Source organism: Martes martes (genome assembly GCF_963455335.1).
Source record: "Martes martes genome assembly, chromosome: 18".
In the NCBI taxonomy this organism is placed as follows: Eukaryota; Metazoa; Chordata; class Mammalia; order Carnivora; family Mustelidae; genus Martes; species Martes martes.
In genome coordinates, this window is record NC_137906.1 from 40,955,905 (window position 1) to 40,979,805 (window position 23,901).

The 23,901-nt window shown below is 61.6% G+C and overlaps 1 protein-coding gene across 3 annotated transcripts; it reads right to left on the bottom strand.

Moving 5' to 3' along the window:
- Positions 1–1,841: 1,841 nt before the first annotated feature.
- Positions 1,842–23,700, bottom strand: FAM234A (family with sequence similarity 234 member A). Of its 3 annotated transcripts, none has more exons than XM_080830181.1 (12): positions 23,435–23,700; positions 8,966–9,266; positions 6,207–6,323; positions 5,704–5,895; positions 4,780–4,910; positions 4,327–4,459; positions 3,974–4,106; positions 3,573–3,713; positions 3,213–3,288; positions 2,836–2,991; positions 2,291–2,393; positions 1,842–2,201 (listed from the first exon to the last, which is right to left on the bottom strand). In XM_080830181.1, exons 2-12 carry the CDS (start codon positions 9,228–9,230, stop codon positions 1,990–1,992), a joined length of 1,659 nt encoding a protein of 552 aa, XP_080686307.1. In that variant the 5' UTR covers positions 9,231–9,266; positions 23,435–23,700; the 3' UTR covers positions 1,842–1,989. The 3 variants fall into 3 exon arrangements, with proteins under 3 accessions (XP_080686307.1, XP_080686308.1, XP_080686309.1); XM_080830182.1 differs by lacking the exon at positions 23,435–23,700 and adding an exon at positions 12,781–12,887; XM_080830183.1 differs by lacking the exon at positions 5,704–5,895 and having other exon boundaries at positions 23,435–23,567.
- Positions 23,701–23,901: the final 201 nt, after the last annotated feature.

Genomic DNA, 23,901 nt, shown 5'->3' on the forward strand with positions numbered 1-23,901 from the left:
ACTCTTGAGTCCACCCTGTTGTCCGAATTGTGGATTGTGGTCGACCGTGTGGCGAGTGGTATGCACGGGTGAAGCGTGCGCGACGTGTGTGGCACATGAGGCGTGTGTAGCGCGTGTGTGAGGGAGGCATGCGGCAGCCGTGAGGCAGGCGGTGTGCGTGGGGCACGTGTGCGAGGCAGGCGTGTGCGTGAGCCACGCGGTCACACTGTGAGGCGGTGTGCGGCGTGTGCGAGCCGGGCGGTGGTGGCGGACGCGGGGGAGTGCGGGGGTCTGAGGCGTCGGTCGCGGAGGGTGTCGTGTGGCGGGTCCGCGGCAGGTCCACGGCTTCCAGGCTGGACTGGGGCCGCAGCCCTGGTCTCCAGAGGAGACAGCGGCGATGTCGTCTGTGCTCGGGCCGGACAAGGGTGCTCCAGGGGAGTCCGGACACGGAGTCCGGGACGTCGCGGGGGAGAGGCGGCTCCTGGCGTTCAGCCCCGCGCGCCTGGCCAACTGGGGCCCGAGGCCTGAGGTAAGCCCGGCCTGGCGCAGAGCCCCGGCGGGGCCGCGGGACGGCTCCCGCGTCCGCAGGTCCCGGTGCACGGCGCCCGGCAGCGCGGGCGTCTCCGGGCGCCGCTCGAGCTCTCGGGACCTGCAGGGTGGGCCCGGGAGGCCGAGGGGCGCCGCTGCAGCCCTGCCGGTCCCGACGCCGTGGGCCGGGCGGCAGCTTCCACAGCGAACGGGGTCCTGCCCGCGGCAGAGGGCTCCCGGCTGCAGGCGTCCGCGCAGCTGGGAGACCGGCTTCTCCCGCCCAGAGGCACAGGCAGTTCAGGGGGCCTCCCTACACCACTGGCCTCTGCACGGGGGTCCCAAAGCTCTGCCTCCCCGAAGCACCAACCCCTGCCGCTGGCCGGGCTCCTGCCGCCCGCAGCTGCCCTCGGAGGACATGGGTGCTCAGGGACCCCGCCCGTCCCGAGGGAGCACACCTGCGTCCCCACGCCAGGTCCCTGACTTGAACCGGGGCGGCCACAGAGGGATCCTTCAACCCGAGCGGCACTCAGAGGCCGTGCAGAAGGCCTCGGGGCCCCATTTCTGACCGGGCACGTAGAGGGTCCCCCACCTCTTCCAGAAGCCCGGCCAACACCACGTCCACTTCCCCTGCGGCGCAGGCACACGAGGCACACGCGTGCCCTTTCAGACAGTGCGAACCGTTTATTCTGGTTTCCTCCTGCGATACCCGGGGTCGTCGGGGCACAGTGAGCCACACGGAGCACCACAGCAAGGCACAAAGGTGAGTCCTGCGTCAGGGACACCGACTGCTGGGGCGTCCGAGCACCAGAAGGCCAGGCACGGGCCGGGGGTGTGGGGACCCCCGCGGGACAAGCAGCTCCAGTGTGTACGGACGGGGTGCACGCGGACCCCGAGTGCGCCCTCCGCCCAGTTCCCCAGGACAGCACACGCAGCCAACACGGGACGGAGATGCCCCAGGGGCGCGTGAGCAGCAGGACAGCCTCACAGCTGCACGGCAGCCCCCCTCCTCACGGGTATCAAAGGGGGACCCCAGGTCAAGTGCCCAGTACAAGGTCCCCCCCCTTGCTCTGGGACAGGCGGGAGCTCCAGCTGCTGCCCCGAGGCCACCCCAGGCCAGCCACCCTCGCAGGCCCCGGGGGGATGCGCAGAGAGGGACGAGCAAGAGGACTTCTCAGGACGGGGCTCTCTTCTCAAAGCCACAGTCCCTCCCGCTAGGTGTGGACACGGTGAGGCTGGTGCCATAGGGCCCAGGGACACTGCGATGAGGACAGGAGGCTTTGAGTGCGACCCCAGTGGGGCAAAGTGAGGGCCTGTGGGGATGTGCTGTGCAGGAGAGGGGAGAGGCCTGGGTATCCGCTCACCCATACACATCCCTGCGTAGGATGGGAACCCTGGGGTCAGGAATAGGGGAGTCAGTGCAACCAAGTGACAGACCCGACGTCTCATGGTGGCAGCCCCTCCACGTGCGTGGCCCGCAGGCCTCTAGGCCTCACTCCGGTACCGCAGGCGGGAGAACCGGTCCCGGACAGCCTGGTCACTGTCAGGCCCGCCCTCGGCCAGCCGAACCACCCTGCTGCTCGGGACCAGGTCCCGCACCTTGTGCTTGGCCACAGAGACCGTGCCAGGCGTGTCTGGGCTCGCTGGGCCCGTCAGCAGGACGCAGGCAGCATGGCGGCTCGGCTCGAACAGGACGGCTGTGGGAGACATGGGCGGTCAGGGCGCTGGGACCGGCCAGAGCGGCCGGACGGCCAGCGGAGCCCTAGCCCCCGGGGGCCGCACTCACCTTGGAAGGCCACGATGTTGGCAGAGATGTTGGCCAGCTCCAGCAGGACGCCAGGCAGGGTCGGGTGGAACATGTACAGGCTGTGCTGGGCGTCTCCGGGCTCCTAGAGCAGGAACCCGTGGTGGGGCACACGGTGGACCGCGCTCGCCCCAGACCCTACACCCACGTGCCCAGGCCCAGGGCTGGGGCCAGGCCATGCGCGCCCGCTCAGGACACCCGGCTGGCACAGCCCTGCCCGGAGCTGTGTCCACGGGATCCCAACTGTGCGTCCACCTTCTCCTCCTTTCCCCTCACCGGACCCTTCTCACGTGTGCTCCACCTGGAATTCTGCACCTGCCCTCCCCTACCGGCCCCCACTCCTTCCCAGGTCCCCAGCCTCCCTTGTGGTCCAGGGTGCCTCATCCCGCCCGCTGTCCTACGGCTTCGACTGATGTGTGCACCCCCGGTCACCCGGTGAGCTCGCAAGGGCCTCAAGACAGGACCCAAGGCCCGTGGTCTCTGGCACCAGCATGGGGGTGTCCCCGTAGTCTGTGCCCGGCCCGTACTGTCTGGTTGGTGCCTGCCGGTTCGTGGAGGCCCCAGAAAAAGAATGCGGAGCGGCGGTCTGCAGTCGGCAGGCTGGCGGACGGCGGGTCCCCGGGGAGGCTCGGGAGGGCCTGGTTCCACAGGACAGCCCCGGTGCTGAGGTCCAGGAACAGGATCTGGGAGGGAGGGGGACAGCACGGGGCTCACGGGCGGGGCTTGCACCGGCTTCAGGCTCCAGCCAGGCCGGCCCTGAAGGAGCCGCGCCGAGGGCAAGCAGGCGGTCCGGCTATGGCCCCTCTGGTGCTAGCCCGGCCTCCTGGTGCCGCCCCAGCTGCGTCCAGACCGAGGTCCGTCGGCTGTGAACCACGGTGGGGCCTCACAAGGGGGTGCAGCCAACCTGTCTGTCCACGCCGGTTCCGTTCTCGATGACCACAGCCATGGTGTCAGGGTTGTAGTGGCCAAGGATGGGTTTTCTGCAAGGACAGCAGAGAGTTCACACGGGCCCTCTGTGCGGAGATGCCTGGGAATGGGCACGCCGGCCACCTGCTCCCTGGCTGCACCCGGACAGGGCCTGGACGAGAAGCGGGGGCTGGGGGGAGGGGTTTCAGCAGCCCCTCTTGGGCGGCGCAGCACCAGGGCACAGGCAAGAGGCCTCTGGCCAACAGAGACCTCCCCTATCCGCCTCATCCCAGGGCTGCCCAGGGACAGGCCGCAGGGCCGGCTTGTGAGCCTGGCCGGTCTCCGGGGAACGACGCACCTGAAGACCTGGGCTGCGCGGAAGGTCCACCTGGGCGTCAGGTCCTGCCCGTCGGCCAGCACACAGGCCTCGGCGCCCACGAGGAGGAGGTCCTCACCGGCCCTCCCTGGAACACTCATCAGGTAGCGGAGGGCTCCGGGGCTGAGGGGAGAGCACCGGAGGGATGTGGCGGGGACGTGGCCGCCTGCTGGGCCGAGCCGTCCACCCCGTGTCCCCTGCTTCTCCGGTCTGGGGTATAAGACGCTGGCCGTATGCAGACATGATGGGACACCCGCTGTGCAGCGGGCCCCCATGGGCTCCGTCCCAGCTTCTGCGGGGCTGCTCCCCGCGTCTGAGCCCGGCAGCAGGCAGGGCCACGTCCCTTGGCCCCCTGCCCCGTGCAGTCCCCTGTCTGGACCGACCTGCGCCACACTGGCCCGGGGGTGCTGGCGTTCAGCGCGCCCTCCCAGCGCGGGTCTCTCTTCAGTGGGCTCCCGCTCCCGGTGGCCGTCTCGTGGAGACCCTTCACAGAGCAGCCGCAGAGGGAGCTCGCCGCTGGAAACACAGGGGACCCTGAGCCACTGCCGGCCGGGAGGAGGCCACCCATGGCTGCCGGATGCACGATGCCCTCCCTGGGCCTTGGCCGCCAACACCCTCCAGCAATGTGGGCCTGGCGGTAGCGAACTTGTGTCCTCCCCACGGTCCCCGGCTTCCTCCCAACTCTGCACTGGCTTCCACTAGACGGATAGTCCCTGGAATGGCGGGTGCCACCTACCACAAGGGAAAAGGATGTAGGGGGCACCGGCCCGGGTGACGTGGACAAGGGAGCCCGTGGTCCCGCCCACACCGAGGCTGCCGCGGTGGCCAATCTGGCGTCCGGTGCTGCCTGAGTAGATGTAGCCGCCAACCTGTGACGCGGAGAGGCCGTCAAGACCGCCCGGTCTGAGGAAGAACGCCTGTGTGGACACAGGTGTCCTCACGCCCTCCCGGCCTGCGGGGCCCCGCTCTCCGTGCTGCGGCCAAGTGCAGGCTCTGCCGTTCTCGGGGAGCTCCAGGAGCCGCCCCGGCACGCTGGGCAGCAGAGGCCGGGAGCACGGCGTCCTGGGCACGTCCCCTGACCAAGGCTCAGACCCTAGCCGTGCCCAGGAAGTGAACGTGAACGAGGGGCAGAGAAGTGGCCTCGTGGCGAGTGGCCATGGCAACCTGGGAGCTCCCAGGGGAGCGGTACCTCCTTCTCCTCCTGGGTGAGAACCAGCAGGTCCGGGGCCCCGTCCGCGTCCACGTCGGGCAGCTGGAGTAAAGAGCTCAGGACGGACGTGTTCCTTCCAAACCTGCTGGGGTGCCTCCACAGGGTCGCCCCTGAAACCAAGCACGGCGTCACCAGGTGCTGGCGCCGGGTCCCTCCGGTGTGGGCTGCCGACGGCGTGCCCGCCGGCGGGAGGCCAGAGCCCAGCGCAGGTGCCCAGCACTGGGCGTCGAACAGCGTTGTCACACGCAGAGGCGTGACACCTGTCGCCTCTGGAACCACGAAGCTCCACCTTCCTGGTGTGCTTCTCCCGTTCGGCTCTACGACACCTCGGGGCCAACACGGACCCCCAGCCTGAACGCGACACTGCCCGAGCCCCTCAGGACCCCTGACTGTTACTGGAGTCACAGGGGGCCCTTCGGCCTCAAGGGAGGCCCCGGGTGGGTCCCGCACACGGAAGGTGAAAAGGAAGGTGCGTGCTCCCAGCTCACACCCGGAACAGCAGCCCGGGCGTAACAGCTTCTTTCTGACCCAGACACAACCTTGCCCGCACCCCTTCTAATGCGGATGCCTCTCCTTCAGATGTCTCCAGCCTGTCCTTTACTTTCCCCTCTAATCTTAAAAGCATGACTGGTAAGGGACATGCTGGTAATCACCACGCCTGGCGTCAAGGCACAGAACTCTTTAAGCCCCTGGTGTGGTCTGGGGCTCCCCACCCCCACCCCCACCCCCGTCTGCCGGCCCCCAAGCACAACGGAGCTGGGTGGTGACAAGACGGCGGGGGGGTGGGCACTGCCAGGAGGTGGCACCCCTCCCTCCGATCCCCGGAACCTCTTCCCCACCGTGTCCGCCGGTCCCAAGAACACAAGCTTCCTGGCGTGGGAGCTCCCGGGGGACTCCGCCTACCTGTGAACAAGTCCACGGCAACAAAGGAGCCGGGTCTGCCCACGAGGATGCAGGCAGAGGACGTCCGGCCGCCCTGCAGCTGGGGGACGGAGCACTGCACAAGGGCTCCATCCTGGGCCGCGGGCCTCTCCCACAGCACGCTGCCGTTGGCCCCGGACACGGCGGCCACAAAGGTACAGGGGGAGGAAAAGCCTGGAGGGGAGAGACCCAGCCCTGTGGGGCTCGCCAGCCCCTCCCGACCCCCGCTCCCAGGCCCAGCCCGGACCACTGGCCCCGTGGGGACCCCCGGCTGGCCCCACGGCGTCGGGAGCTGTTGCGGGGCAGGGGGGGCGCCCGGGTGCTGGGACCATGGCCTGCCCCCATTTCTTTCTAGTCCTCCCGGGAAGGAGGGGCAACGTGCCCGTTTCCCAAAATTCCCCCAACCGCGTCCCCAGAGACGGCAGAGGGAGAGAACCCCTCCGCCTACAGCAAGTTCCTCCTTCCTCAGGTAAAAGCAAAGTTACCTTCGTCCGTGCAGGACAAGTTGAAATTGTTGGAGCCGTTGGTGTTTTTATAAAGAAAGAGAACATCCTGGATCCTGTCCCTGTTGATGTCTTCTGTGGCCAGAAAATCGTAGGTGACTGGAAGAGAAAACAGCAGAGTGTTCTCCTCGGGCCACGCCGGACCCATCCGCCGGGGCTCCCCGAGGGTGGGCGCCCACAGCTCCCGACCGCTGCTCCGCGCCCTGCTGCCCCGTGAACACGGCGGGCGGCAGGACCGAGCAGGTCGCCGGGGGGAAAAACACACGCTCCGCACACCTTCTCTTCAGGAAGGGGCCCCCCCACCGGTCTGGGCGCTGGGAGTCTGCACGCTCACGCTCGTAGGGGTCGGCTTCTCCCTTTCCTTCAAGGACTCAAAGGATAAACTCCAAGTCCGACGATCAAGCACCGTAGGGTGAAGCTGGACCCCCCCGATACAAAACCAACGAGGGGGCGCCTGGGAGGCTCGGTCGGTTCAACGTCCCTCCCCCTCCGCTCCTCCTCTATCTCTAAAACAGACAAAATCTTTAAAAAGCAAAACAGGAATGAACTCCCAGTGGATCAAAGACCCGAACTTAAGATCTCCCTAGAAGCAAACAGAGACAAAAATCCTCATGACGTTGGATTTAGTAAGGACTTCTTGGACGTGACACCAAAGGCAAGGCCATCAAAGGAAACATGGGTCGACTGGAGTCCCTCCAAATTTAAAGCCTTTGTGCATCAAAGGACACTGTCCAGAGAGCGAAGAGGCGCCCCACAGAGCGGGAGAGGACGTCTGCAAACCCGGTGTCCGAGTAGGAACGACCCGGGCGGAGAGAAGGCCTAACCGCTCCGCCACAAACACAGCCCGAGGCAAACAGTGGCCAAGGACCCGGAGAGGCGTTTCTCCTACAAAGACACAAAGAATCATGAAAAGACGCTCAACGCCACCATCCATTAGGGAAACGCAAGTCAAACCAGTAACGAGACACGACCTCGTACTCCTCCACCCACAGATACTGGAAGAAGGGACTCGGGCCCCGACGGCCAGTTCACAGCATCGTGCGCGGGTGCCAAAAAGCGGAAACAAGCCTAGTGTCCACGGACAGAGAGACGCATCTCCAGAGGGCAGTCCACGCACAACACGGCTGCTGCCCCGCAGAGAGGAAGGAGGCCCGGGCGCGTGCCAGGCGCGGAGGAACGCGGTCGAAACCGGCCGACACACAGGGCAAGTCTTCCGGGGGCCCGCTTGTGCGGAGCCCCTGGAATCGGCCGGCTCAGACGAGCGTGGACCAGAGGCTGGGGGGTCGGGAGGAGGGGGTTTGCGACGGTTCAGAGACAGCGGTGACGGCTACAAAGTGCTGTCCGCGCACCGAGGCCAGTGAATTACGCTTTTTAATTCAACGTCCACAAAGTCCGTCTCACTAGGATTTAAACTGGAACTCAAACACCAGACACGGGGCTTGCAGAATCACGGAGGGGAGAGCGCGGTAAGTCCTCGCCCTTGAAACAGCAACACGAGACGCCGCCGTCAGAAGCAGCCCGGTCAGGACTCCGGGCGCAGACCCCAGGCGCAGCACAGAGGGAGAGAGACCAAGCGGCGGGTCGGGACGGGCGACATCCTGCGTCTACGGTTCCTGCCGTTCTCGCCCCCACGGCGGGGCGCTACACCGGGGGCAGGGCAGAGGCCGGCGGCCTCCCCGCCCGAGGCGGAGGACGGGACTGGCAGCCAGATGTCCAGGCGGACAGTGACCTCCCAGGCAGACAGGGAAGGCCAGCTCTGAAGCCAGATGCAGGCGGGGACACAGGGAGCAGCAGACAACAGTCGGGGGACGAGTGGGAAAATGAGCGGAGAGATCCGGAAAATGAGACGGTGAGAGCTCTTCCTTCTACGTCCCCACACAACCCTGGCAGCCCGCGGCTGCATGAACTCCAGGGAGGAAGGCTGCTCAGCCCCAGAGAGAACCAGGGGACACGCTGTCCCCGACAGACCCATCCCGGTGAGAGAAGCCGGACTCAAGGAGCCACGTCACATCTTTCCCTTTATGTGACGTGTCCACCAAAGGCAAGACTGGAGGCAGAAGGCAGCAGGTGGCCGAGACGATGGCGACCGTCTCCAACGGACTGGGCCGCTCCACAAATGGACTAAAAATCATCGAATCATACACCTAAAACAAGTGAGAATTTTGACATACCGAGTCAATAAAAGCTGCAAGCAATACACACAGAAACATCCATCATTCCTCTCTCAAAATGAAGCGTCGAGTTCTGAACCAAAGTGACAGTAAGGCTTAAACAAGAAAGGCCCTTCACGGCACGACCCGCCCGCCGGCATATGAAAGGCGCCGGCGATCCCACTCTAGGATGACAAGCGTCCAGACAGAGGCCGACTCGGTGGCTTTGCAAGCCGATCTCAGGGGGACAAACAGGTCTGCTCGTCCCGCTGCGCCGGCACTCGAGGGGACCAGACGAGGCGGCCTGCGGTCCTCACGGCCCGCCACAGCCCTCCCATTCCCCAGCCCTCCAGCCGCTCTGCTTTATTAACCTCTAAAAATCCCCAAACAGAACGAAATGAGCCCCATCCCTTTATGGGCACAGCCCATCCTTCCTAAAACGCAAAGCAGGCCACTGTGCTCCCGCTCGCCCTGAGACGCTGCCCGGCAGCTCCCCGACGTCCCGAGACCGTGGACGCGCCCTCGGCAGCCACATGGGGCCGCGTCTCGGTCACGACCCCCCCAGACGCGGGGACGGGGGCCTGGGCACACCTGCTGCATTGTAGTCGACCCTCCACACCCCCTGGGACGCAGGCCGGTCCGGACACGGGATGATGAAGGAGACCACGAACACGACGAAGAGGCAGACAAACAGGGAAAGGAAGAAGGCCGCCGTGCGGCAGCGGGACAGGCGGGGCTGCCGGGGAGAGCCTTTCGAGCTCTCCTCCGTCGTTGCTGGGTTCCCCACGTTCGCCTGCAGTTTCTTGTCTTCGTTCTTCAAGGGGTGGATTTCGGCTTCAAGGTCCTTGCTGTCCATCCTCACGTGCACATCCCAGAGCTGCACTCCCGGTCACTGCGTCAAGAAAACAGGGACAGTCACACGGCGGCCGCCCCGACAGCCTTGCAGGGCTCTGCCGCTCCCGGGCTCCCCGCCTGGACGCAGCCACGCCCGCGACCCTCAGCCCAGGAAGGAGACGCTCACGCTCAGTCAACGTACGGCGTCACGGACGCCGCCCAAGGAGGCCCCTCTGTGACTGGCCAGCTGCTTGTGGGGCGGGCAGGCTGGGGACACGCGCGCCCTTAACCCCAGTGCCTCCTGCCCGCCGACGGGGACCGGCCAAGGGAGCACAGGGCAGGGCCGGGCGGGCCGCCGTGAAACATTAACTAAGCTCCCCCGCCACAGTCTGGACACGCCCAAGCCATCGCCTCACGGGGACCCCCCAGAGGATCACGGGCCTCTGTCACAGGTGAAGGCCGGCTCTGGCGTCCCTGCCCTGCCCTGTGCCCGCTGTGTGAAATGAGGCGGACCCCTGGCCTTGACCGGGGCCCCCACTTCCTGACTGGGGGAAGGAAATCAGGATCCACTTGAAGGACCGCAGGCGCACATTCATAGGAACCACTCGGAGCAGCCCGCGGCCCGAGCGCTCAAACGCCAGCGGAACGTCCCCCGTGAGCTGAGACGCGCTGGACGGCCGCGGAGGAGGTGGGCGGTGGGGGGACGGGCCCGGTGTGAACGCTGCCGGGAGCCCTGCCTCCGGCCGGCCGGGCGCAGCGCAGGGATGCGGAGCCAAGCTGGAGGCAGCGCCTTGGAAAACGAGGCAGGGAAGGCTTCCGCGGACGGCCAGGCCACAGGACAGCAAGCGCCTGGGTCCCTCCCTGGCAGCCGAGACCACCGCCCCTCCTTGGGTTCCTTACTACACGAGAAAGACGGGGCTGTCTGCCTCACGTGAGGCGAGATACTGCGTATCCAGGTCCTTTTAGAACAGCCAAGCCAGTGTCCCAACGAACACAAGTTCCGTCGCGAGAATGGCAGGGACTGTGTGGGTCTGAGTGAGTCGTAACCCTTGTCCACCCGAAAAGAAGGTCCACAGCTCATGACTCGGGGAACGAGGACACGCCAGGGACCAGACGGGGGGCGAGAACCCGAGGAAGAGGCCGGCGGCTCAGAGCGGCCCCCCAAGGACGGGTTAAGGAGGACGCAAGGAGACGAGAGGCTGCTTTTCCCTATCAACTCGTCACTTCCTCACTTCAACTCTTCTTCCCTAAGGATTTAGTTAAAAGGATTCATCTGAGGGACGCCTGGGTGGCTCAGTTGGTTAAACAGCTGCCTTCGGCTCAGGTCATGATCCCACCGTCCTGGGATCGAGTCCCTCAGCCGGGAGCCTGCTTCTCCCTCAGCCTCTGCCTGCCACTCTGTCTGCCTGTGCTCCGCGCTCTCTCTCTCTGACAAATAAATAAATTCTTAAAAAAATAAAAAAATAAAAAAGATTCATCTGAAGACCGTGTGTAGCCTTCTGGGGTGCTCGGTGGGTTGAGCGCCCACCTCTTGATTTTGGCTCAAGGTCATGATCTCAGGGTCGTGGGATGGAGCCCCGTGTCTGCGAAGTCAGAAAAGTCCCGTCCACGGTAAGGCGCTGGACGCAGGAGATCAAACCGTGACCCGTGCCCAGGGACCTCATTAAACCCAAGCACCTGACGGGTGGTGGGGAGCCGGGGCGAGGACGTCTGGACCAGCAACTGAGGGAAGAACCGTAGCGAAGCTGGGGTCGGGCTCCACCAGCGGGCCGGCTGCTCCGTCGGCGACCTGAAACCGCGTCCCCAAGGAGAGGGTGTCAGGCGCATTGAGAACACGTGCGTTCCTCTGGCAGAGGCGGGGAAACGGAGAGAGTCGGAATGCAACGTTGTTCACCTTAAAAGCTCTTTCTTGGGTGCCGGGGCGGCTCACTCGTGCAGGTTGTGGGACCCAGCCGCCCCGGGCGCCTCGCTCAGCAGGGACTCTGCCCCCGCCTCACACATGCGCTCGCTCTTTCTCTCTCCAACAAACAAATAAGATCTTTCTTTTCTTATTTTTAAGATGTTATTTATTTGACAGACAAATCACAAGCAGGCAGAGAGAGAGGGAAGCAGGCTCCCCGCTGAGCAGAGAGCCCGATGCGGGACTCGATCCCAGGACCCCGAGATCATGACCTGAGTCGAAGGCAGAGGCTTAACCCACTGAGTCACCCAGGCGCCCCAAGATCTTTATTTTAAAGAAAGCTCTATGTTTCAAGTTCTTTTTCAGACTGTTGGTGGGAATGCAAGTTGGTGCAGCCACTTTGAAGAACAGTGTGGAGATTCTTCAAGAAATTAAAAATAGAGCTTCCCTAGGACCCTGCAATTGCACGACTGGGTATTTACCCCAAAGATACAGATGGAGTGAGAAGAAGGGCCATCTGTACCCCAATGTTCATAGCAGCAATGGCCACAGTTGCCAAACTGTGGAAAGAACGGAGATGCCCTTCAACGGACGAATGGATAAGGAAGATGTGGTCCATATACACTACGGACTATGATGCCTCCATCAGAAAGGATGAATACCCAACTTTTGTATCAACGTGGATGGGACTGGAAGAGATTATGCTCAATGAGATAAGTCAAGCAGAGAGAGTCAATTACCATATGGTTTTGCTTATTTTTGGAGCATAAGGAATAACACGGAGGACATGGGGAGATGGAGAGAAGGGAGTTGGGGGAAATCGCAGGGAGAGAGGAACCATGAGAGACTGTGGACTCTGAGGAACTAACTGAGGGTTTTGGAGAGGAGCGGGGTGGGAGGTTGGGTGAGCCTGGTGGTGGGCATTATGGAGGGCACGGATGGCATGGAGCACTGGGTGTGGTGCAAAAACAATGAATACTGTTGTGCTGAAAAGAAATAAAATAATAATAATAATAATAAAGCTGTTTCAAGTTCTTTTTCAGACGCTGGGCAGGAAACTCACGGTGTCTGCGCTGCGGCTGCCCCCATCTGTCGAAAGCACAGTGACTACCAGGGGACAGCGGGAAGGCACCCAAAGGCCATCTGCGCGCGAACGGGGGGCTCCGCTCAACGTGACGGCCCCCGCTCACACCCAGCCACGGGCCCCATTTCCCAGAACCACGTGGTGGAAGGAGCACGACGGGGCCCGTGCAACACCAGCTCACACTCCTTCTCACTCCCTCTCAAATAATCTCAAATAGAAAAAAAAAAAAAAAAAAAAGTAACATTTATTTATTTATTTATTTGGCAGAGAGAGAACGCACAGCAGGGGGAGTGGCAGACGGAGAAGCAGGTTTCCCGCCGAGCAGGGAGCCCGACGCGGGTCTCGACCCCAGGACCCCGAGGTCGCGAACAGAGCTGAAGGCGGACGACGGAGCCAGCTGGCGTCCCAACACGTGGCATCTCTAAGCGAGGGCACGGAGGGCTCTGGCGCCAGCAGAACTGGTCTGACGGCCGCCGGTGAGCGACGGGGCGTCCTGCGAAAGGGGTCAGCGCCGTGCGAGTTCCCAGTCACACGGACACCCCGTCACGCCGCAGAACCGGTCTATACTTTGGGGCCCTAAGAGCTCACCGTTTCATTTATAACCTTGTCAACTGCTCTTCCGGTAGGAAACCCAGCAGGCAAACATACGGAGAAGGGGGTCCGTTACGGAGGGCTCCTTCCGCGCCTGCCTCTCCCTCCGAGTAAACACGTCCCGCGCCGACGTCAGAGGTCAGGGAAAGGAGCACAATTCCAGTGTTGAGCACGTCGCCAAAGACAGACATAAAACCAATGCGGGCGTCTACAACAAGGGGAAGATTATTAGCACCAAAAGAAAAGAACCCGAACTACACGTCCCGATGGTCTCAGCGGAAGCGAGCTGGCCCTGGAGCTGGGCTTGGGAGCGGGTCCCGTGCGGCCCTGCGGCCTTCCACACTCGTCGGTAAGGGCGGGGTCCCGTGGAGCCGGGGCGGGCCCCGGGCGTCGCCGGCAGGTGTCGGGAACGTCACCGGCAATGTCCGCGGAGCGCCGGGCTCCGTGTCCCCCTTTCTGTCCGTCTTCATCTTCCTCACCGCAGCCGGAGCTGCCTCTGCTCTCCACACACCGGGAGACTGGCCTCCTCTTTCCTGGTGAGGACCCGCTTCGGGTCCAGAGCTGCCCAAGCGTTAGGGTCCGTGTGTGACAGTCTGAGAACGGGAACTTCTCTGAGCAGCACAGGCTCTTTGTGTGAAGCTTCCCTGACAGCCGTCTGGTGAGGTCTGGTGGGCTCCCACCCCAGGAGCGGCCGCTAGAAGGGGGTTTCCCGGAGCCGTTCCTATACCACTGGTGGTTTACGAGATAATTTAGGCACTGCCTAAGTGAACAGTTTTTTTTTAAGATTTTATCTATTTATTTGACAGAGATCACAAGTAGGCAGAGAGGCAGGCAGAGAGAGAGAGGAAGGGAAGCAGGCTCCCCGCGGAGCAGAGAGCCCGATGCGGGGCTCGATCCCAGGACCCCGGGATCATGACCTGAGCCGAAGGCAGAGGCTCAACCCGAGCCCCCCAGGCGCCTCGTCTTTTTTCTTCCTGACATTCCAAGACCCTTTCTTGTCCCACTTCCTTTCTACTTCCAGAACTTATTCCATTCTTTTAGAACAGGTCTGGGGCAACAAACTGATTTTCTTCCCTGTGATAATGTCTGTGTTTCTCCACTGTTCCCGCGGAATCCTAACACCGCCGGTGGGATCCGGGGCTCGGCCAGGCTTCCTCCCCGCCTCCGGGCTCCCTGGTCTCCACTGGGACGGTTCTTCCCCCGACGCGGTCAAGAGGTCAGTGTCTCTCCCGATGCCTTTATGTGTTTGTCTTTGTCTTTAGTTCTCAGAAGCTTCCTTGTTTGCTCCGGTTCCCGAACCTGTAAGTTCATGTCTTTTCCCGAGCCAGGGGTATCCGCAGCCATGACTGTGGCTTCCTGGAGCGGCGGCGGCGCCCGTGTGAGCCCCAGCCCGGGTCGCAGGGACGCCGCGGTCAGACGCCGGCTTTGGCCAAGCTCCAGCTGTGCGGTGTGCTCCGCTTCTTCCCTGGCGGCTCCAGCGTGTGCGTATTTACACAGAAGCCGTGAGGGGCATCTGGGGGGCTCGGGGCTTGAGCAGCCAAGCCCTGGATTTTAGCTCAGGTCATGATCTCAGGGTCCTGGCATCGAGCCCCGCTCGATGATCTCAGGCTCCGGGAGGAGTGTGGAGAGTGCTTGGGACTCTCGCTCTCTCCTGCTCAGGTGGACGCGCTCTCGCTCCAAAATAAATAAATAAATAAATACATACATACAATCTTAAAGGGACAGACTCTCCTCCCTTTTCCTGTGCCCCTCTCCCCCACCCCGCTTGCCCTCTCTCCCTCTCAAATAAATAAATAAATAAAAATAGAAGTGAGTTGATTAAAGTACTCAATGAAATGATTAAAAAATTTTTAATTTTAAAATTAATTAAGAGAGCACACGCACCAATGGGGGAGCGGCAGAGGCAGACTCCCCATGCAGCGGGGCGCCCGACGCAGGGACTCGGGACCCCGGGATCAGGCCCCGAGCCCAAGAGCCACGCCGGCGCCCCGCGGAGCTTCACAGGTCATCTGCGGATATGCTGCGTGAGTGAGGTCTGGAGGGACCGCTGCCCATGGCCTGCGGCCCAGAGAAGCGGGAACACGTCCCCTGTCGCCCGTCCCAGTGGAGACCTGCTGTCCCAGAACCATCCCCACCCAGACTGTGCGCTGCCAAACCTCACCCCTTTCCAACACGGAGTCTTGCGGTGTCTGGAGAGCGGCTGCGGAGAAGCCTCATCGGGTGCTTTCTCCCCCTTCACTTACCGTGCGGCTCCCGTGGTGGACAGAGCCTCCAGTGGCCCGGGAAAGCCTAACCCTAACACCTTCCCGGAGCGCAGTCAGCCTAGAACATCCCTCCCTTTCACAGCCCCCAGCACATGGATCTGATTTACGAAGACTTTTCTGATTTTTCTAACCAAATGTGACCCAAAGCCAGTCAACATTTCTAGCTATCTGGGGGGTGGGGGTAGAGACATCAGAGTTGAGGGACACTGATTTCCCCCCTAATCTAAGTCATGAGAAGGGCACAGTCCAGGGGAGTGGCTGGGCCTGGAGGCTCACCCCGTATCTGGAGCACCTTGTCCATATTACCAACCTGGCCTGTCTGCAAAGTGCCTGCTTGCCCAAGAGATTAGGTAGAAAGGGATTTTGCTGGAAGAGACTGGACAGTATCCAGACTGATGAGAACCACACCAGGGACACTGGGTGGCCAAGACCACAACAGAGACCACCCCCACAGGAGCAAGCACCTTGGACAAGGCTCCCGGGCCCCTAGACCCTGCCTCACTCCCCACGGCCTCTCCAGGGGGCTCCTCCCAGGACAGGCTGGGCACCCCCAGCTGTGGGCTCCCCAACAACCCTGTATCCTCAGGCGGGGCTTTCCAGGTGCGGCCGGTACCCCTTCCCTCCCCCATACCTTCACCCCACGCTCCAGAGAAGTCTGGAGACGGCAGCAGACACACAGCCCAAGTCCTACGGAAAGAAAGCAAACGCCATCCCGAAGGTAGAGAAAGACCATGAAAGTGTTAGCATCGGGGTTTCCACGTCCTGCTGCTGGGGCTGCCCAGTTTCCTCAAGACACAGGGTCCACGGCGAGCAGCACCGAAGGCCGCGGTCCACCGCGGGCAAAGTCTGGCCTCAGCGCTGTTTTCACATTGGGGTCAAGAATAAGCAATTCTGAGAAGTAAGGTATTAAGTTCTTCTCTGTAACATCTTTGAACGTTCAAAAGGCTTCGTACGGGACGGGGGGCGTAGGACGGGCCGCGCAGAAGAGACAGGGGCAGCCTCGACGGCCTCCGGAAGAACCGGCCTCTCTGGGAGGGGGTCCCGTGCAGAGTGACGTGGGGACCCAGGCCGCCGCGACCCTGCGGCCTGAGGACTAGAGGCCGAACCCGAATGCCGACTTCCGGCGCCGGCCCATCTCTGCAGGAGTGAACTGTCCCTGAGTGTTTCTGTAGGAACCACTGGCTCCCTTCAATTACTCTTAATTTCTTTCTTCTTCTTATTTTTTTAATCATTAATAGAATTCCAAGACTTTGTCCCGGTGAAAGTAACCATCGACTCCCTGGGAAGGGACAGCAAGGCACCTCCAGCAGCTCTCTCTAGAACCCGGACTGGGCTGGGTCTGGGGTGGGCGGGGCGGGTGCAGGACGTGGGGGAGGGGCGGCAGTAAGGGGTGGGGGAGGGCAGGGAGGAAGGGCACGGGGATCCCGCGGTGGGGGTGGGGTGTGTGTGTGTGTGTGTGTGTGTGTGTGTGTGTGTGTGTGTGTGTGTCAGCGGTGTATCTGATCAGTCTGGTCGCACTGCGGACGGCAGATACCTCCCGAGATTTTTAGATAAAATCTCATCGAAGGAGACCCACGTACAAACAAGGGCAGGTAGGAACCGGGGAGATGGGAGGGTGGGCTGTCCGTGCCAAGGCCGACTTCCTGCTTCTGAGAACGTGTACGGCTACGGAGGACATCTGAGCGGCGGGGGGACAGCTCCACACAATTTCTTTAACATCTCGAGAGTCTATAATTAGTTCAAAATAAACAGCTGAAAACAGGAGAAAAGGGAAACCTCTGGCAAGAGGGTGTGGCTCGGAGCCCCGAGCGAGCTGGGGGGAAGAAGCAGCTTCCCCCAGGCGGCCCTGGGTGAGGCTTCCGCTCCCGCTCCTGCGGTGTGAAGCTCTTTTGTTCCGAAGGCAGGAACTCTGTGTGCTTTGTTTTGCCCGTTTTTTGGGCAGAATATCAACGACAATGGAGCTCTGTGGTCACTTGAAGTCATTTTGCAAGAACAGCCAAACCCGGGGGCTACAATTCTCTATTTCAAAATAACGACCAGCTTTCTGAAAACCACACCTAGCAATCATTTCCCTTCCCACCGCGGGAAAGATACTTCAGTTCTTCGGGCATAGCCGCCTTTTACCGATACTGTGGAACACCCAGGGCACAAAGCAAACGGCAGGTCATGATGTCGAAGGACACCGCCATTGGGGCGCCTGGGTGGCTCCCTTGCTGGGCGTCTGCCTTGGGCTGGGGTCATGATCCCTGGTCCTGGGACCAAGCCTCAAGTCGGGCTCCCTACTCAGCGGGGAGTCTGCTTCTCCCTCTGCCCTTCACCCCTGCTTGTGCTTCCTCTCTCAAATGAACAAAATCTTTTTTTTTTTTTAAAGATTTTATTTATTTTTTGACAGACAGAGATCACAAGTAGGCAGAGAGGCAGGCAGAGCGAGGGCTGGGGGAAGCAGACTCCCTGCTGAGCAGAGAGCCCAATGCAGGGCTCGATCCCAGGACCCTGAGATCATGACCTGAGCTGAGGGCAGAGGCTCAACCCACTGAGCCACCCAGGCGCCCCTCACATGAACAAAATCTTAAAACAAACAAAAACAGAACCCCGAACAAGCTAAGTTTCCTCAGTCCTATTGTTAACGTAACAGGACTCCTGAGCAAGCGCCCAGGGTCAGTACTTTTGACTCTCCCACGACTGACTTGGGTTTCTCAGGGCTCTTTCTGGGGCCAAACGAGAAAACCTTCCACGGAACGGACACCAAGAGGTCTTTCCAGATGAAGTTCACCCCTGGCTTTTTCAGCTTTGCCCTACTGCCTACGGAACACTTCTCACCTGACGCGAAACTGCAGGGTGAGCACAGTGATCCTCTGCGGGGCGGTCTGGGAATGGGAAGTGAAATTATCCTGGGCTAGAAGTGGAGGGTGGGGGGTGTTCCGGACTCACCAGGGCCGTCCTCAGAAGCGGGGTCGGGCAGGGCTCTCAGAGCATGGGGGGCGGTGCTGGGTGGAAGTCTGTGCCCAGGACAGCCCGAAACTGTCCCCCCAGGGGCAGACCTCACCCTCCTGGCGAGGACTCCCGGGCACCGTGGGGCGCCTGGCTCACGACCCAGTAAGGCCATTGGTACCACGTGCCGACCCGGCCCACCGAGAGGCTGAGAACTCAGCATCCGAGATTCCTCCCCAAAGTAAACCTGAAGGTCTAGGAGTGGCTGGTTGATTTCCCCCTTTGGTTTCACATTCTAACTTTTTCCCTTAAAGAGGGAATGAGAGGAACGTAAAAGGTATTTTGCCTCTAAGAGGACCATGAAACATCTGAAACCCTAACCCGGACATCGGGTGTGCTTAGGCATTAGCCGTCCTCGGCTAGCGCAGGAAAGACCCAGAGTGTGGGTCACGCGCACCCACGTACCAGAGGCTTCTCCGAGCCCCACCCGGGGACACGAGGCTCGCCTGCGTGTCCGTGACACGAAACGTGAGAAGCAGGAGAGGAGTCCTAGTAACACCAGTCAGTAACTCCGAAAGGGAAACGATCTGGATTCCGTGCGCGGCAGTAAATGAGCACTTTCCAGCTACCAAGATGGAACGAAGAACCTCTCACCGGACGTCAAAGCGGTTACGCCGTAAGACGTGAAAAGACTTGAGGTAAAGAGGCTCTCGTGCAACGCCCTTTCCGGCCAGTTCCCACAGCTGGGGCCGCCAGGACGGAAGCAGACCCGGGGTCACAGGGCGCTGAGACAGTCACTGGGATGTTCTCCTATTGATTCCGAGTCATCAGTGGTAAAACGAAACGTCCACTTTTTAACTTAATGTCAAAAAGCAAAGAAACGGAGAGAAATGTGGCAGATGAGAAAGAAAATGCATGAAAGACGGGACCCTAAGGATGCCTGGAGGGACAGCGGCCCGTGGCCGGCGGGCATGATTCCCGGGCAAGCTGGTGCCCAGCCGCCGTGGGTGCGCCCGCTCAAGGCCACAGCAGCCCTCCGCGCGGAAGGGAGGAAACGCCAGTCCTGGGGAAGGATCAAAGGGAACACGCTGAGGCAGGTGGTCGACATTTCAAGGGGACAAGATCGCTACGGCGTCTGCAGAAGATGCACTGCCTGTCTCTCCCAGGCTTTCTCCAAGAGCGCTTTGCTGAGTCAGAGACAACAGAAAATATAAATTAGAAAAGTGTCATTCTAATTGTTAATGGACTAAGAAAGTACAAAAGTTCTGGCAAGGGCAGAAAGAAAACTGGCAGGACCCGTAACTGGCGATTCTACCTACATTATGGAAGCAGGGGGTCTAATTTTTTAAACTAAAGCGCGATCTTTTTTTTTTTTTTTTAAAGAAAAGATCACTGCTGGGTACTTTGATAAGAAATCCCTTCCTAACTTTTAAAATTTGATTTTTACAGCATTCTTTTCAGGGAATTTTCAGACGGAGCGCCACTGTCCTCTGTCCTTTGGGGCCACATCTGCACGGACTTTAGGGACTGCGGCCGCTAGCCCGCTGACAGGTGCGCCAACGGTTTAAGAATGTCTGTCGCACGAGGAGCCCTGCGTCGCGCCGGGAGCGGCCGAGTCTTCCCACGGCGGTTCGACTCGAGGCATTTCCGAAGCCCGCAGGAGGTGCCAGCAGGCAGCCCCGGACCTCTGGCCGAGCAGGGCAGAAGCCGGACAAGCACGGCCGCGGTGCTCTGTTGTTTACCGGTGAGACTGTTTCCTCTTGTCCCCAAGAAAGTCATCTGAAGACAAAGAACGGGCCTTCGCTGTCCGTCCCAGGAGAACAAACCTGAAGGTCGTGGCTCCCGGACGAAGGCCGCGCGGTGGGCGCTCACTGACCTCGGCACACAGGCCGCTGCCTTCACGAAGATGCAAAGGGGAGCCTGACGGAGGGCGGTCCGCCGCCCCCAGGTTGAAGCCCATCCGTGCACATCGGGCAGGTAACTACTACACAGAATCACTCGTGCGTCTGTCCAGAGAACAGCACAGAGCAGCCTCTTGCCCGAACTCTAAGGCAGATTTTATTTCCCTCGGCTGCTACGCCAGTGCCCGACAAGAAGCGTCACTTCTTGTCCCTCCGTTAAGGGAAGGGGGTGGGGGTGGGGCAGCAAGAGCCCGTAAAGAGACGAAGCACCAGCCCTAGTCCCTCGCTTCTGCGCTTCACCGACCACTTGTCATCACCACTTGTTTGTTTACAACCTCTTGTCACGTAAATGTTTAAATACCCTCAAGACGACGACGGCACCCCTCCTGGGTCTCCTCCCTCCTCGGGAGCTCACCTTGCCTTGCCGCCCACCCAAACAACAGAAAAGAAGGACTTGTAGCAGCAGAGGCCCGGAGCCCCGTGTGCCCACCGGCCTGCTCGACAGTCACCGACCCGGGGCTGACGGCGCTGTGCCCCACACCCCACCTCCGAGCTCACGAAACTGTCCACCTGAGGGGCCCGCGGCGGCGCCGCCGGCGTCCTTCGGGAGCAGCACTCCTCTTATTTTTTCTGGACGTCGTATCCGAACAAGCTAAGCGCCATTAAAGATTTTATAGAGTGGGGCCAAAATTCATCAAGCGTATAAAGACCAGTTTCGAGTGAGATTAGAGTATGTTTTGAAACATCCAACAAACGCTGTGGGTTCGAACGTGTGTCCCTCTGCAGGTCAGCCCCCTGCTTTAGGTGATGGTCCAACTTCTCACCTGGGCTTGTGCAGCCCCCTCCAACTGTCTTTCCTGGATGCTGCAGGAGACAGCTTTCTCAAGTATCTCCTGAAAATGTCCTTCGCCTGCTTACAACCCCTGAATGATTCCTCAGGGCTTTAGAACAAAAGCTCAGACGCCTCCAGTCCAAATCCTACATCCCGTATCTGTTCCCCGGTCACACTGCTGGTCTGTGCACACCGTTTCTCGGTCCTTCCTCCTCCAGTAACCCCAAGTGCTTTCAGAACCCACTCTACCTGACCTCCCCATCACTCCACTCAGTCCTCACTGAGCCACTGCTGAGACCGACCCCTAGACTGTGAGGGGCCTGAGGGCCTACACTTGCTTTAATTGCCTTCATTTTTCTGTAAAATAAACACATTCACAGGTCTCAGTAAATGTCCACATCTTGCTCTGCTCGTGTTTTCTTGGAAGAGTAATTGTTAATGGATTTATTAACTGTTGCTTTGAAATCTACAGCTTGCAAAGGCAGCTGACTTTTAAAACCTGATTTTAAATAATGGTATAAATCACTTGTAGGGGTCACTGTGACTCCCTGACATCCATTCTCTCCAGGACCAGCACCTTAACTTCCCTCGGGGAAGTGCACTTTCCTGCGTGCCCAATGTAGTTCTGGTGGGACTGACTCATCTCCACTTAGGGGAAGGCTCCCTACCCTGGTCTAGCTAACTGATTAGACCCCAGATGAGTATTAGGCCCAGAATTCACCTGGAATTGTAGGGAACAGGCTACTCTTCTCCCGCAGGAGTGGAAAGTGGAATGGCGGTTTAAAACATCTCTGATTTGCCAATAATGCTGACAAACAGAATTCTGCAGAAGTCACAGAATCAGAATTCCTAAGCCAGGTCACAAAAAGCACTGTGGCTTCCATTCTCCTCCCCCTCACCTCTGATCACTCACTCCGAGGAAGACCACCACCCCGTGAAGGCCCCACGGAAAGGCCCACCAGGCAAGGAAATAAGGACTCCTGCCAACAGTCCACAGGAACTGAGGCCTCCAGTCTCTGGTCCTGTGAGTGTGCCATCTGGAACCAGACCTAACAGTGCCGGTCCAGACCTCAGATGACCACAGCCCCTGCCAAAGTTTTGGTTGGAACCCGGTCAGTCTCTGAACCACAGTCACCTCACCAAGCTACCCCTGAACTCCAGACAGGCAGCAATGGAGATGATAAATGTTGGATGTTTGGGGCACCTGGTGGCTCAGTCAGTTAAGCGTCTGATGCTTGACTGTGGCTCAGGTCGTGACCTCCGGGCTGTGAGGTCAAGACCTGCGTTGGGCTCCACGCTGGGTGGACAGCCTGCTTGGGACTCTCTCCCCACCCCCTTGGCCCCTTCCCACCTCTAAGAAACAAATAAGTAATAAATGCAGGATGTTTCAGTCCATCAGTCCCCCACCCCCACCCGAGGGATCACGACCTGCGCCAAAGGCAAACGTTTAATGCACTGAGCCCCCCAGGCGCTCTAACCTGTGAGTTTCGGTGTTGAGTTTTATGCAGCAGCAGTAACTAAACAGGCAGCAGGACGGAGGTAGGAACCCAAGGGAAAAGGCCAACCCAGAAGCCGGGCAAGAGGAGGTGTGTGAAGGGTGGAGGCCCAACAAGACCTCCTCCCCACACCCCTACCAAGCCCTGAGGACTGCGTTTCAGCCACCGGCCCCTGGTATTCTCGGTCCCATGAACTTTCCCGTATGAAAGCCAGCAGAACCCCCCCAAGAGGCTGAGCTACTTTTAGTGGATTCTCAACACCTGACGCCAAAAGCACTCCAATCCGCGCAACCAGGACCAGAGAACCGGTAAAATGCAGGAACAAGTGCGCACGCGATACTCGATCGCTTGCGTCTCACCGTCCCCTGCGCTGTGCTCGGTCTCCAGCATACTCCGTCTACATACGCACACCCAAAGGACTGGTGTCAGAGAGGGAGCACAAGCAGGGGGAGGTGGACAGGGAGAAGCAGGCTCGCGGCGGAACACGAGCGCGACGCGCGGCTGGATCCCAGCGCCCTGAGACCGTGACTGAGCCGGAGGCAGCCGAGTCACGGGCCGGCCGCCCAGGCGCCCCGCGGGCTCGGTGTTTCGCTTATTCTCTGTACCTCCCACCGCAATGGAGCTCCCCGAGGACAGGGATCCTGACCCGCGCGGCGCTGCTCCCAGCACCTCGGGGCGGGCCCGGCCCCCAGCGGCGTCGGGGCTCGCTGAGTCGGCCGAGCTGGTCCAGCTGCTCCCGAGAACCGCGGCGAGGGAAGGAGAGCCCGCAGCGCGGGGCTGGCGGCGGAGACCTCGCCGGCCGGTACCCGGGCAGGGAGGAGCGGGCCGCCGAGCTCCCGGGCGGACATCCCCGGGCGTCTGCGGACCTGGGGCGGGAGCTGCAGTTAAGTGGCTGCAAACAAGGGGTAGCTCCTCGGTCCGCTCAAGGTCACTCTCCGTCGGGTCACGGCCGGTCAGTTCCCAGGGGCCGGGGCTCCCGCACAGCCGCCTCGCCGCGCGCCCGCCCCAGCTCCGCCGCGCTCCCCCGTCGGCGGTCCGTGCGGCGCGCGGGCAGGCGTCGGCCGGCCTCGGCGTGCTCCGCGGGCTCCGCGCCCCGAAGGCAGCGCGGGGGCAGGACGCGAGCCCCGAACGCCTTCCCGCGCACACGCGTGCGGGCACCACCCCGCGCTGCAGGCGCTCGGGGGAGCAGGGCGGCCGCTCGGGGCGCGGACGGCGGGGCCGGCTTACCTGCTGCGCAGCCGGCGCGGGCGGGAAGCGCCCAGCGGGCACGTCCGTCGGTGCGCACCGGGGCCGGAGCCGACGCGCGGGGGCTGGAGGGCCGGCGCGGCGGGCGACCGGGGGGCGCGGTCTCGCTGCGCGGCCGTGGCCCCGCGGCCCGACCGCCCAGGCGCAGAGGAGCGGCCGCGAGCGAAGAGGTGGGGCCCCGCGCGAGCCCCGCCGCGAGCGCGCGCGAGGAGGACGAGGCCGCGCTCACGCACCTGCCGCCGCGCCTCGGCCCCGCCCCCGAGCGTCACTTCCGGTCGGCGGGGGCGGAGGCGGAAGCGTGCGGGAGGGGGGGCGAGCGGGCTCCGCGGGGGGCGGTCCCCGCGGCCTCGTGCGGCCTCCCCGGGCTGGCCGCGGCCGCTCCCCCGCCGCGCCGCCTCCGGCCGTGGGCCCGTGGATGCGCTCCGCGCCGGGTCCCGCCTGCGCCGGCG

What these genes read in the sequence shown, in the direction of transcription:
- FAM234A (XM_080830181.1), bottom strand. Translation starts at nt 9,230, where the DNA reads ATGGACAGCAAGGACCTTGAAGCCGAAATCCACCCCTTGAAGAACGAA. An exon ending in TGCCGTGGACTTGTTCACAG is followed by an intron (nt 4,911 to 5,703) that starts GTAGGCGGAGTC and finishes GCTTGGTTTCAG; the next exon opens with GGGCGACCCTGTGGAGGCAC. An exon ending in CGGCAGGCACCAACCAGACA is followed by an intron (nt 2,394 to 2,835) that starts GTACGGGCCGGG and finishes TTCCTGCTCTAG; the next exon opens with GAGCCCGGAGACGCCCAGCA.